This window comes from Cryptomeria japonica, chromosome 9 (assembly GCF_030272615.1).
Source record: "Cryptomeria japonica chromosome 9, Sugi_1.0, whole genome shotgun sequence".
Lineage (NCBI taxonomy): Eukaryota > Viridiplantae > Streptophyta > Pinopsida > Cupressales > Cupressaceae > Cryptomeria > Cryptomeria japonica.
In genome coordinates, this window is record NC_081413.1 from 645284040 (window position 1) to 645297229 (window position 13190).

The 13190-nt window shown below is 38.2% G+C and overlaps 1 protein-coding gene across 1 annotated transcript in view; it reads left to right on the top strand.

The window, feature by feature from the left end:
- The window catches only part of LOC131066727 (GTP-binding protein OBGC, chloroplastic), a 93706-nt gene extending 83831 nt beyond the window's left edge, over positions 1 to 9875 (top strand). Inside the window, exons 5-6 of the mRNA XM_058001558.2 lie at positions 9398 to 9506; positions 9603 to 9875. Coding sequence (XP_057857541.2) covers positions 9398 to 9506; positions 9603 to 9692 — 199 coding nt within the window. The 3' untranslated portion in view covers positions 9693 to 9875. The remainder of the gene's footprint in view (positions 1 to 9397; positions 9507 to 9602) is intronic.
- Positions 9876 to 13190: the final 3315 nt, after the last annotated feature.

Genomic DNA, 13190 nt, shown 5'->3' on the forward strand with positions numbered 1-13190 from the left:
AATGCACAGTTACCCTGGGAAAACCTCCTAAGAGGAAAAACCCAGCCAAAGGATCCTCAGATCTGATTTATGATTTAGAATACAACTGAACATTACACACTTATCTGGAGTTGCAGTCACTATGTGAAAGAGATGAAATACTCTTCAATCAGCTTGCAGTCCTCCTTATCTAATCACAGTTCATTAAAGAAGTCTTCTATGCTTTGGAGATGGATTGCTGCCTTTTGTGGAGTTCGCTGTCTACTGTTTGGGATCTGCTATTGTTTGATCTAGTTCGCTCTCCAATTTGGATCTTCTTCCTAGTTCGCTGTCTACTGTTTGGGATCTGCAACTGATTGATCTAGTTCGCTCTCCAATTTGGATCTTCTTCCTCTCGGTCTGCTGCCTCTTGTTGAGTTCGCTGTCTATTGTTTGCTATTCCCAAAATGCCTTTGTATTAATTCGCTCTTTACAGAATATAATGTCATCAGCTTGAAACTTGATTTGATAATGAGAAGTATGCGTTGCATTTATAGGGGACATATAACTTCTCAACCATGTCGGCCTCCTTACCTTTAAACAATTAAGTATTAATTTCCTTTTAATTGATGGAGCCGACCCTATTAAGGAGGCGTGAGAGTTGAGTGAAGCGTGGAGGTTTCTTTAGTTGAGGGCCGAGAGGTATTGGGCCTGGCCCTATAAAAGGGGGGGGGGCGGATTCCAATGTTGCCCAAGGCAATTGGAATCCGCCAGCCCTAATTACAAACAACAAGTCATTCTTAGGATTAGATTAGAATTCATCTCTTGCAAACCCTATCTTTTGATCTTTTTTTTAAGAAATTGTTAGTTTTAGGAAATTTCTGTTCCTGCAATTCGAAAACGTAAGGCCCCTTGAAGAAACAGCATTCACAACGACCACTGGTGCTTATCCACACGTAGAGATCCTACATCGAAGAACCTTGGAGTCATCCTGATTGATCCTTTTTCGCGACATCTTCAGCAATCAGAGGCTTTACTCAAGAGAGGATAAGGTACCCTTGGGTATTTTATTCTGTGTTTGATAGTGTACAAAATACACGTCAACATGTCCCTGGGTAAACTGCTCCCACATAGCCACTATACCTTTTTGTTTTATGCGAGTCCTGGATCCAGTCCTTATGCCATTTTTTCCATTTGTGATATACTTATAGAGTTTTTCCTTTTATCTTAATTTATATTATTCTTCTTATTTATACTGCTGTTTTTATCAATATGGGCTCTTGTAGGGTTCATCAAATTATTTATATTTGGTATGTCTAAGTTTCATCGTTAAATAGACCTTTATTTCTCTGACTTCCTGCTGATTAGTGCCTGTATGGAGTGATTCCACAGACATCATCTGACACTTTCTCACACTTTTTTTTTATATTAAATATAAAGATATAACAGTATACATCATGGCATACGGGCCTTACACAGGCAGTTTATCAAAATGGTACAAAATATACATGAGATATAGATTTCATCATGACATACGGGCAATTTAACAAATTATACAAATGATAATAACATATGATTGCATCATTTATATGTAACTTTTCCAAAAAACACATTATAGCTTGTTCTATCATTGATTTTGCAGCTCTTCCATGCAGGAGGTCCATCCCAGTGGTCCTTCCATTCAGATGTTATGCATGACTGATGCTGGTTGGGGCTCCAGGTGCCAACTGCTGAAGTCTGTCTAGTTTTTTGCCCTCATTGAGTTCATACATAAATGTCTCTAACGTGTTGATGAAAGGAGTCTTCTCTTCCTTGTAGTGAGACCAAGTGTAGCCTTGAAATAGCACCGAGATGTGGATCCTGGTGGTACCATCTTGTATAAATCTTTCGAATAGCTTTTTGTCTAGCCTCATGATTATGGTTACCTGTGATAAACATTACAGATTATGAGTCTTCTTAAAGACTTAGTAAGCAACCTACGTTTATCCTCATTTCTAAGTGTCCATATTTGCCACAATATCTCACTAGATAAAATAAACTAGAATAGATTACAGTCCTTTTAGAGCCCCTTTAAATGACCATAAATAATGTCATGAATGGATATATCACTAAATAGATTAATATCAAATAATTTCCAGATTTCCTTAGCCACAATACAATCAAAGAAAATGTGAGTAACAGATTTAGGTATCCTGCATACATTACAAACATCTGTGCCTTGATCACTATTTTTAACAGGCAGTCTTTACAGGAGAAACAGCCATCTGAAGCATTTCCTCTTGGGCATAATATTACTGCCCCAAACAGTATTAAAAAATTTAAGCCAAGTTTTCTTAGATAGATTAGGTTTCCATATCTTATTAAGATGAGTTATTAAATCAGTATTGCAGCAAAGGGAATCATATACAGCTTTAGCTTTGACGTTCAAAAGAGAAGAACCATCTTATTAAGTAAAAGACTTGAATCTATCAACATCAACAGTACAATTCTTGGGGAGCAGTAGAGCGGAACATGTTTCTCTCAAGATAGAGTAGGTTCTCCAATTGTGGGGGGGGGGAGTTGGAATTGCTGACTGAGGGTATTCCAGGACACTAACTGTCCGTTATGAATGATATCTTTAAAGCAACTGATGCCTTTACTATTCCAACTTTTGGCCAAGCAACCTTGGATGAGGGCAAGTGGTCTACCTTTGTGTAAAAGGTTCCACCAGATGGATTTTTCCCCACAAAGGGTGTTATTTTCAATGCAGATCCCATTGTGGGAAATTAGGCTCTGAATAACCTCCAAGGCTTTCCATATGGCCTTAAACACATTGGAACTGGTAGGGGAGATAGGGAATATACCAGAGGTCAAGTCACTAATGGGGAGCAATTTCCACGATTTGGATTTTTTGGGAGTGGATAACCTGATGTTGTTGTTGATGAGTACCTTACATGGTTCATTACCATCTAATGCATGAATAATCCATTTTGCAGCAAGGCAGATTCCTTGTAGTTTGAGGTCTTTGAGATCCAAGCCTCCCATATTCTTTCTCTGGCAACACCATTGCCAATTAATTGAGTGCCATTTCCTATTACCTTTGCCAGACCAAAGAAACTTCCTAATCTGCTTTTGGATATCATTGATTTGGTAGTTACTAAACAACCATATAGAGGCATAGTAGATATTGTAGGAGGATAAGATCTTTTGAAACACTTGTATTCTCCCAGCCATAGAGAGATATTGTTTGTTCCACTTGCCTAGCTTATGATCTATCTTGCTCTTAATCCACATCCACATATCCTTCAGACATGGGTTAACAACAAAAGGGATTCCGAGGTATCTGACCTGCTTGTCGGGTCCACCCCACTAATAGTTACTGAACCAACTAGGGGGAGAGTTCTCCCATCCTAGCAAGATAGACTTGGCAGCGAATATTTTACCTCTAGATGCTTCACAAAACAACTCTATTTTTTTAATGGGCATTCCATATTCTTCTCCTCTCGTTCCAAGAAAAGGGCCGTGTCATCTGCAAACTGAATGTTGATCAAGTCCTCCTTGTTGGGCAAGGAGATCCCTCTAATCCTTGGGGAGTAGGATGGGCCTCTTAGAAGGTAGTAAATGGCATCAGATGCAATGACACAAAAGGCTGGAGCTAGTGGGCAACCTTGTTTGATAGATCTCCCCAGAGTGAAGCTGAGAGTACGGGAACCATCAACTTCAACCTAGGCAGAGGCATCCTTCAATAGGACCAGGATCATGTGATAGAACTCTGCAGGAAAGCCAAATCCTTTCAACATTATGATAAAAAAACTCCACTCAACCCGATCATAAGCCTTTTCAAAATATAATAAGGACATGGCTGCCCTTTGATTTGTTCAATTAGCCCAATACATAGCTTCCCAACTAGTGATAAGGTTCTCAAGGATATACTTACCCTTGTTAAACCTAGTCTGTGTACTTCTCACAAATTTTTGCGAGTATCTTATATGAGATGCTTAATAGAGTGATTGGTCTCTAATTTTTGATCAGGGACTTGTCCCCTTCCTTGGGGAGTTATTAAATTTGTGAGTATCTTATATGAGACGTTTAATAGAGTGATCGGTCTCTAATTTTTGATGAGGGACTTGTCCCCTTCCTTGGGGAGTTATTTGATGACACCTCTGTTGATTTTAGTACCCAAAAATCCTGTTTTAATAGCTTCCTCATATACTTGGTAGAAATCACTACCTATCCAACTCTTACCCTCTTTGTAGAATTCTATCGGTAGCCCATCAGGGCCAAGAGCTTTATCATTATTGAGGGTGCTGATAGCCTTGAGGATCTCCTCCACTGTAATTGGTTTCTTGAGAATATTAGCCTCATCTTCAGAAATCTTCTTCGGGGTGAGAGCCTTGCATGTCTCTCTGGCTTCCTGTCTACTCGGTGAGGAGCCTTCAGAAGAAAAAAGCACTTGATAATATTTAAGGCATTTTTTATATCCTCATTATCTATCAATTCTTGGCCATCCTCCCAGATTCTATCTATTCTTTCCTAAAAACTCTTTTTGTCTCAACATATTAAAGAAGAATTTTGAACCTTTATCTCCCTGCAGCAGCTAGTTAGTTTTGGCCCTTACCTTTAGGCCTTGAATTCTTGATTCCTGGTCAGAGCTAGATGCTCTGCAGTAGTTTTGTTGGCAGGGTCCGATTGGACTAAGGACTCAAGGGTGAGTAGATTGTCATTTTGTTCATTCTTTACTTTCCCACCATCTTTAGCTTTCTTGCTGCCCTTCGTCTGGAATAAGACTTTCTAGCTATTGACATTCTTATTCCACTTGTCAATGGCGTAGGGTGTATTGTTGTCCCATTTATTAAATTGTCTAATCATATAGATTGCACACATAACATGCTGATCTTTGAGCAAATTGGTGTTAAGAATAAAATTATCTTTCCTAATCAAAGGCTTGCTTGTAGAACTATTCAATAGTGACTACAGCCTTAATAGGGTGATGATCTGACAGAGTGTATGGACACACTGTAATTGTTGCACCATCCCCATCTTTCTCGAAAGAACAGTGGTCCCGATTGGTGTAGAATCTGTCAAGGCGACAGTAGATCCGTTTTTTTCCTTGCTGAAAGTTACACTAAGTGTACCACATAAACTTGTACTCTTTCTTTTTGCCTTCTAAGGGATTAAAGGGTCTGAGTTTCTCTTTCATTTTGGTCCAGTAAAATTTCTCATTTCATTTACATTCAAATTCTGGACTTCCTATTTTATTTTTCTGGTGCTCAACCATGTTAAAGTCACCTCCAAATATCCAGGGTATATCAAGTAGGTTGAAGAGCCATTTCCAGAGTTCAATCCTTTCTCTATAGTCATTGGATGCGTACAGGGAGCATAGGCCCAGTTTAGACCCATTATAATTGATGACGGCCCATACTGCCTTGTTAAATGGGGAAGCCCCACTATCAGCTACCAGATTTCCCCATTTGTGGGCTAGGATGATAACAGCCCCTCTTTTGCCTTCAGTATGTTTAGTAACAATTTGGGTAGCATCCTTTTAAATGTATCTTACGTTTACGTCCAGGGTAAAGTTTGTTACCTTGACTTCTTGCATGAACATAGCATCAACGTGCTTGCACTGACTTAAGAATCTCTTAACTATATATTTCCTGTCAGGGGATTCAAATCCCCTGACATTACAAGATATATAGTTTAATGCAAATGCCATTCCATGCATCAAACATATTCAATGAAAAGTGTTTAAGAGTCAGATTAAACATTCTCTGGGTGTGGAGGAAAGACTAGATCAAAGGTTTATTGGGAAGAGGAAGCCATAAAGAGCAGATTGAAATTTAAAATGTGTGGGTCAGAGTGGATCAATGCTCTGGTGAGCTTCTAATATTCGCAGCAGGCAGTTTCGTCAATATTTGAAAGATAATATACGATATGCCAGTTACATCTACACCAGAAACGTTGAGTAAAAATTAAAATTAATTTCTTGGCAGTTATGAATCTCAGAAGAAGCTACAGGTTCAAGGGTTCTTCTGTAAATAAGGAAAGAAGTTAAACCCAAAATAAGTTTACAGAGAAGTACAAAATTTCAGGTATATTAGAGGACATATTTCAGGAACAAGAAGGTGATGCAAAGTACAGCTACCATCAAGATTACTAGAATGAAGGTGGGGCAAGGAGAGGCTGTTGATTTACAACCCTTTTTTATTTCAGATGATGAGATTGTTTCTGAACAAGATTCTCAATACAGTTTTGCATTAGCCTGATAAATTAAATCTTACCCAGGTAATGGCCAACACCTGTATTCCTGAGAATAGAACTAGAAATCCTTTGCCTTCCGTTGACCCCAAGCCTCTGATTGTCACTAAAGTTTATTCTGCTGGTGAAATGTACTACATGAGCGCCTGGGCTTAAGCTTCATTAGCTATTAGCTCCTATTTTTACCTGTTTTGATATTCTTCAGGATGAATAAGTATTCCAAGGAATGCTTATGCTGCTTCTTTGAGCATTGACATGTCTCTTGACATCCAAGCTCAAGGTCTTCAATTTGGTCCAGGGAATCAAGGTCGAACTTCCAAGAGAATCATTACTTGTCAACTGATCAGGCTGATTATACAAAAATTGATCATGATTTGCTTGCTGCTATATTCATGAAGTTTTTGATGCAATCAAAATTATAGTAAGAATATTTGAGAAAGGAATCCACAAAATTGGAAACTGGTCTTGTTAGGCTCTTACATGTGTTCTCAAAACAACAGATTGATGCTATGAGCACTATGTTGATGGAATTAATGCATGATTATTGAGCAGCATGAACACATAATGCAAGCCATTAACACTATGCTGCTTTTGGAGAAAGCAAAGAGGATAGTGGAGATTGTGCAAAAGAAAGTTGAATTGGCTCCATTTCTATAAAGACAAGCATTCATGCCAAGAGATATACTTCAGCAACTGTAAGAGGCTCTACCTAGAATAAACATCTCTTTCGGTCTCAGGATATGCCCGCTGAACCAGCCTGGTCATCTTGTGACGCAGATGAGCTAAGTCATAATTTTCACTCCGCTCATGGAGTTCCATACTTTTTAAAACAATGTTTTATTGCAACACAAATTTTTATTAATCTCTGGGCACTTCATACCTTAATGCAATACTGTGATTTCATGCATCCTCCTGAGGTGAATATTAAAGAACTTATATATAGATATTGCTATGCTTTTCTGTTACTGGTCAATAGTGCTGTAATTCGTCCCATCCTGCATCACCACTTAGTTGTTTTATTGCAGCACAAATTTTTATTAATCTCTGGGCACTTCATACCTTAATGCAATACTGTGATTTCATGCATCCTCCTGAGGTGAATATTAAAGCTTATAAGTTATATATAGATATTGCTATGCTTTTCTGTTACTGGTCAATAGTGCTGTAATTCGTCCCATAGATGGCACACTCGCCGAAAACTCGGCGAGTGACAAAAACTCGCCGAGTTTTTGGACCTGGCGAGTAGTAATGACTTCTACTCGCCAGGAAAACTCGCCGAGTTTTTGCCAAAAACTCGCCGAGTTTTTGGCGAGTTTTTGTCAAAAACTCGGCGAGTTTTAAAGAAAAACTCGCCTGGGTTAGCATAACAACAAAAAAGGGCCAAAAATACATGCATTTTTTGTTTTTCTATATGGTTTTGGGTTGAGAAGGGGGAAACTCACTTGGAAGGGCCACCCTGAGAGCCCACTATGCCCTCAAGTAATCGCCGAGTTTTTTGGTCTGTCCGTCAGGATTCATATATGGAATATAACATTTAAGTATAAGACTTATACTTTAAGTTATATTCCATATATACTGTCAGGATGTTTGAGAGTGGTTTCGGACCTCCAGGAGTTATAATGCAAAATCTAGTTTTTGGAGGATTCTTCAATTTTCCAGACTTAGTCAAATTTCAGGATCCTTTGGCGATGCCCCTTGACCCCAACTTTCAGTTGAAAGTTTGAAACTATGAGTATGAATGATGAAATTTCAAATATGATGAAAGTTTGAAAGTAGTTTTAGCTAGAGCTGGGGAGAGGAAGTTGTATTTACTTTTGGTTTTACAAAAACTATTTACTATTTTGCTTCCAGCCATCAGCATTTCTCATGAGGATGCGATTTTGTAGACACTTTGCAATCAAATATATCTAGAATCAGCTTGTTTCTTTTGTGTTATCATTTATTGACTCATTGGATGCATCTTCTCATTAAATTTTGCAAAAAAAATGCATTTTTTATTAAAATTAAGCGTGTTTTTACGTTGCTGAGTTTTTCCCGAGTTTTCGCCGAGTTTTTTTCTTAGGGGCTTGGCGAGTCGAGCCGAGTCGCGAGTAGTTCAACTATGATTCGTCCCATCCTGCATCACCACTCAGTTGTAATCTCCTTGATGGCAGTATTATTGGTGCTAATAGTTATGCCATTGGTAAGAGAGTTAAACCAAAGGCCATTCAAAGAAATATCCAAAAAGCCTTAGTTATCGGCATCTTAAAGCATAGATGGCATAATCTTTCCACAGTCCATGAATTTAGAATTGCGGTTTTTGGATAAAACCTGTGTATGCTTTTTCATCATAAAGTGTACCCATTGGAAAATATGTATGCCTGATTTTTGTTCTTTCTTCAGGTATCTAAACATTGCAACTCTATATATTTTTTAATATAACGTTGTACTCTCTTTGTAAAAAAGTGAAGCATGAAATCAATAGATGAATGCTATAGTAATTGTTACAATTACACACTGTCATTTCTGAAGAGTTATATTTAATATGCTTACATTTTCCTACATTGCAATACACTAGTTATTTTTTCCAGGTGGCCAATTGCGAGATTATAAATTATATGCATTTATAATGTAAAAATGAACACCAAGGAGAATTGGATGTCTAAACATGACTACATAACTTATTTGCTGAAAGCAGAGAGAATGGTTTTTATTGAGGCCAGTATTGTTTCTAGAGTGGTGTTTACTTTGATTAATTATATATATTCTTGGCTTTTCCCATATGATGCCTCAATATGATGGGTGTCAGCTGTCAAGGATCTTATCATGATATCAATAAATGCTGGGATGAAAGAATTATGGAGAAGTAATTGTTATATGAAATAGTGATCTATTGTCAATGCAAAGGAACATGCAGGTGTTTCCAATACACTGATTTGTTCTCTCAATTTCTTAATGTGATTGTATTTTTACCTTAATGTTTCTAGCACAATAGTGTGTATGCGGGAAGCACATAAAGTGCTTAGAGGTTTTGAAAATCAGTGATCTCTGTTTGCATATGTTATTCTATTCAGATCACTGAGTTGTTTTGCTTGATATACAATTTATTTATTGGCATATGGTATAATGCAAGCACTTAAATTTTGTGCTTATTCTTTCATGTCATCTATGACTTGAGCGTATCAAACAAATGCACAGATTTCATTAACTACCTGTTATATGTTAGGTACTTTGAATCTATTCGGAGGTTCCAACATGTTCTTGAGGCCTGTGGGGTGGATAAATGTCTTAGAGAACGTGGAGTTAAGGAAGGTGACACAGTGATAGTTGGACAGGTCTGTTTCTGACACCTTGAAATGTATTGATAAAATGAGGTTTTATTAGATGGCAATGTTATTATTAACCTGTTGAAACAAACTTCTTTTTAACAGATGGAGCTGGTTTGGCATGATTCCAACGATGCATCTCTGTTAGTGAATAGGGGAAAATTCTCTCGAGGTTCAAGTAAATGGCCACATTGAGAGCAATTAATCTTTGTCTCCGTCAATGAAAGAATTACAGTGCACCGACCACATCAAATTTACTAATTAACAAGAGAGTTCCAGCTTACTGGCTAAAGCTCATTATGTCTTAAGGGCTACATGATGTGTAAGTGGAACATATGTAACTCACGATGAATTTAATATATTTTACCTTTTAGAGAAGTACTTGATTTTTGTGATCACGGGCTTTCTGATTTCTTCATTTCCTCAATGTTTATTTCTTTGAAATTTATATGCCACAAGGCTTTAGCCCGGAGTTCCCATGTTTCCTCGAGGTTTCTCATTGGAAGTTCCTAAAATATAATCTTTATCTGGTCAAATGAGTTAATATTTTGATATCCTTAATAAGTGGATAAATTGCAAAAAGATATAAGATTGCATGGTAATTATGGTGAGATTATGAGATTTATTAATATGTGGTTCATCAGTACAATTCTGTACTTTATAAGAACATTAATATGATTAATATGTGGTTGCATTTTTTCCTTTTTTTAAGCTAAATAAATAGCTGAGTAGGGCCAGCACCCCTTATATTGATAACGGTTTTTCTTCTGAGCAGAATATACCAAAAAGCACACTGAACCCAACTACAACCCGCCACCAGATCATTCACAAAAAACTACAGCCAGACCATTCCAAAAACGGAAGACTACTTATATACCTATCCTAACCACCTATATACCACCTATCCAATATATCTAATCTTGAAACAGAAAATACATCGAAGTATCATTTTTATACCATATGCACCCTTCCATCAGAGGATCGCTCCGCCCACCGATAGGTACCGCTCAGCCTTGCTCATGCTCAAGCTCAACAGTAGCTCCTTAGAGTTCTACCTGCTTCCTTATCTTCCTAACGTCCCTGGCCTGCTTGATGACCAGGTATTCTTGACCATAGTCAACATGGCCCTCAGACCTTGCGACCTCCTCCACATCACGATCATCTTTTGCCACCCATTCTTCTCTATACCCCAAATACAGCACACTCTCAATCTCAGCAGCACCCTCATCAATTTCCCCCTCTTCCATAAAACCCTCTGTAGTTAGGGAGTCCCACTCTCAATCCAGACTTGTGGACTTTTTTTATTTTAGCTATATAGAGCAGGAAATTGATGCTTCTATCTATCTCCCCCCATCGCTCCATCAGTATTTCTGGCTCCAAGGTTCTCACAACTAAGAATTTACAAACCTCGGCTCCACCGTCCTTGCCCATATAATATTTTTGAGGGAGGGGAATTAGGAGATTCTTGTCCACATTATCTATAGCTGCGTCTATCTTGCCGAGAAAAGCATGCTTGATTACCATCTGGGTCAGCTTTTTTGCCCTTTCCTTCGAAGCGCCCATGTATATCAACATCGCCAAGAAAAACGCTGGTATGTCCAAACAAACTCTACCTATGATGAACCAGCATAAATTCCGAACCCAATACCACCTTCACATCATGCATGATATAGGTTAACCCCTAATCGCTTGTTAGTTATCTCTCCCAAAAATGCCATCTATGGCTTGGTAGCCTCTAGAAGAATAGGTGTATCCAATGCTGATTTCCAAATGGCAAAGTTAACCTTCGAATGCAATTATATAGCCCATAAACCGCCTTACTAAATGCGTCTGCAGAGATTAATTGCATGCCGCCACATTCGCACGCCTATATCCTTGTGTATCCTTGAAGCATGTGCAATAAATCATACCTTGTCCTTGACATTGAATGCCATGTCTTCAAAACCGCAGTGAAGATGTCACTTGCTCAGCTTGACATCCAAGCATTACAAGTCGTTTTATAGAAACGTACTATACTCTAGCAAATAGCATTATGATCCTATCTCCAATTTGATCCATTTGCTTTGTTTCTCTCTTCTAGGTGTTATTCCATAAATTCGCACATATTGAATGTGCGATCCATTCTCTTGTGGCCCCGCAATTTGTTCTCTTTGGCATGCCAACCTGTCTATCCAATCATTACTTGTGCAATTGCATTCTTACATCATTCTTACCACATCATCCATCACCATCCACGCTTGCTGCTTTCTTGGCCAAATCATCAACCACTACATTTCCTTCCCTAAATATATGACTAATTTTAAAGTCCTCTAGAGTTTCAATTAAATTTCTAATAGGTGAGAGCCATTTATTTAATCTTCAATTTGGCGCATCATTTTGTTGTATGGCATTAACTGTGATCATCGAATCTCCCTCCAAGTGTATCTTTCTTGCTCCTATTTCCTTGCCCAACTCTAATGCTGCCAGAGCAGCTTGAAATTCTACAATGGTATTACAAGAGATTCTTATAAACTTTGCATGCTCAGCAATTATCTTCCTTGCCCAATCTTAGATGATGCAACCAATTCCACTAGGGCTCGAATTTCCTCTTGAAGCACCATCAAAAATTATTTTGACCCAACCATTCTCTGGGGCACACCATCTCACTTACTTTCGTAGCCTACTCTTATGCACTTTGTCGTTATCTCCTGACAAGTTGGGAATCACTAATCCACTGAAAATTCTAGCCATTTTGTCATCCCAGCCTGAGAATATATTTTTCTTGATCAATTTCAGTTTAGCGGCAGAGCTTACCAATTATATTATTGAACCTTCAATCTTTTTTACGAGGCAATCCCTTGGCATGGCTTGCTCTTTGAAGATCCTCCTATTTCGTTCTTTCCAAACCTCCCATACCACTGTTGAAGGGATGCCCTGCCATAGACTTGCAAACAAACTTTTCTTGTTTTGTCTAGGCCACATACATAACCAGTCTCTCAAAGTCTATGGTAAGGGTCCTTGCAAATCTAACTTATTCAAAATGTATTTCCAACAACTTTTTGTGTATGAGCATGATAACAAGAGATGATCTACATTTTCATTATGGTTTTTACACAGTGAATGTCTACTTGGCCCAACAATTCCAATTTCCTCCAATCTATTTTGAGTTAGAATCCTATTCTAAATTGCCAGCCATGAGAAAGCCCCTGCCTTTGGAAGCACACCATTTGATTATATCTTGTTGATCTGACCATACCAATACTCTACTTTTAAGAAGTTCTTTCAAATCATTCTTTGATCTTGGGGTGCATTGATATTATCCAATGATTTCCATTCCCATCTTACTAAGCCATTGTTTCTGACCACATTACCATAATCACATATCTTTCGCCCCCATATTCTAATTGTCTCTTCCTTCACTACATCTAGCCGAGCAATGGAGTTGAGTGCTGGGTAACCCTCCCAAGAGTCCTCCCAGAAGGAAGCATTCCCACCATTCCTTGACTTCCCATATGATGTGCTTGGTGATAACCTCCCTACATTCTAGAATAAAATTCCAGATTTCAGATCCTCTAGAAGGATTACAAACATTAAGGATTCTCGATGGTTCATCGGAATCCAAATACTTCCTCAAAATATGAACCCATTTCCGATCTCCATTGCAATACATACTCCAAACTAACTTTTCTCCCATCGCAATGTTCATAATGTTTA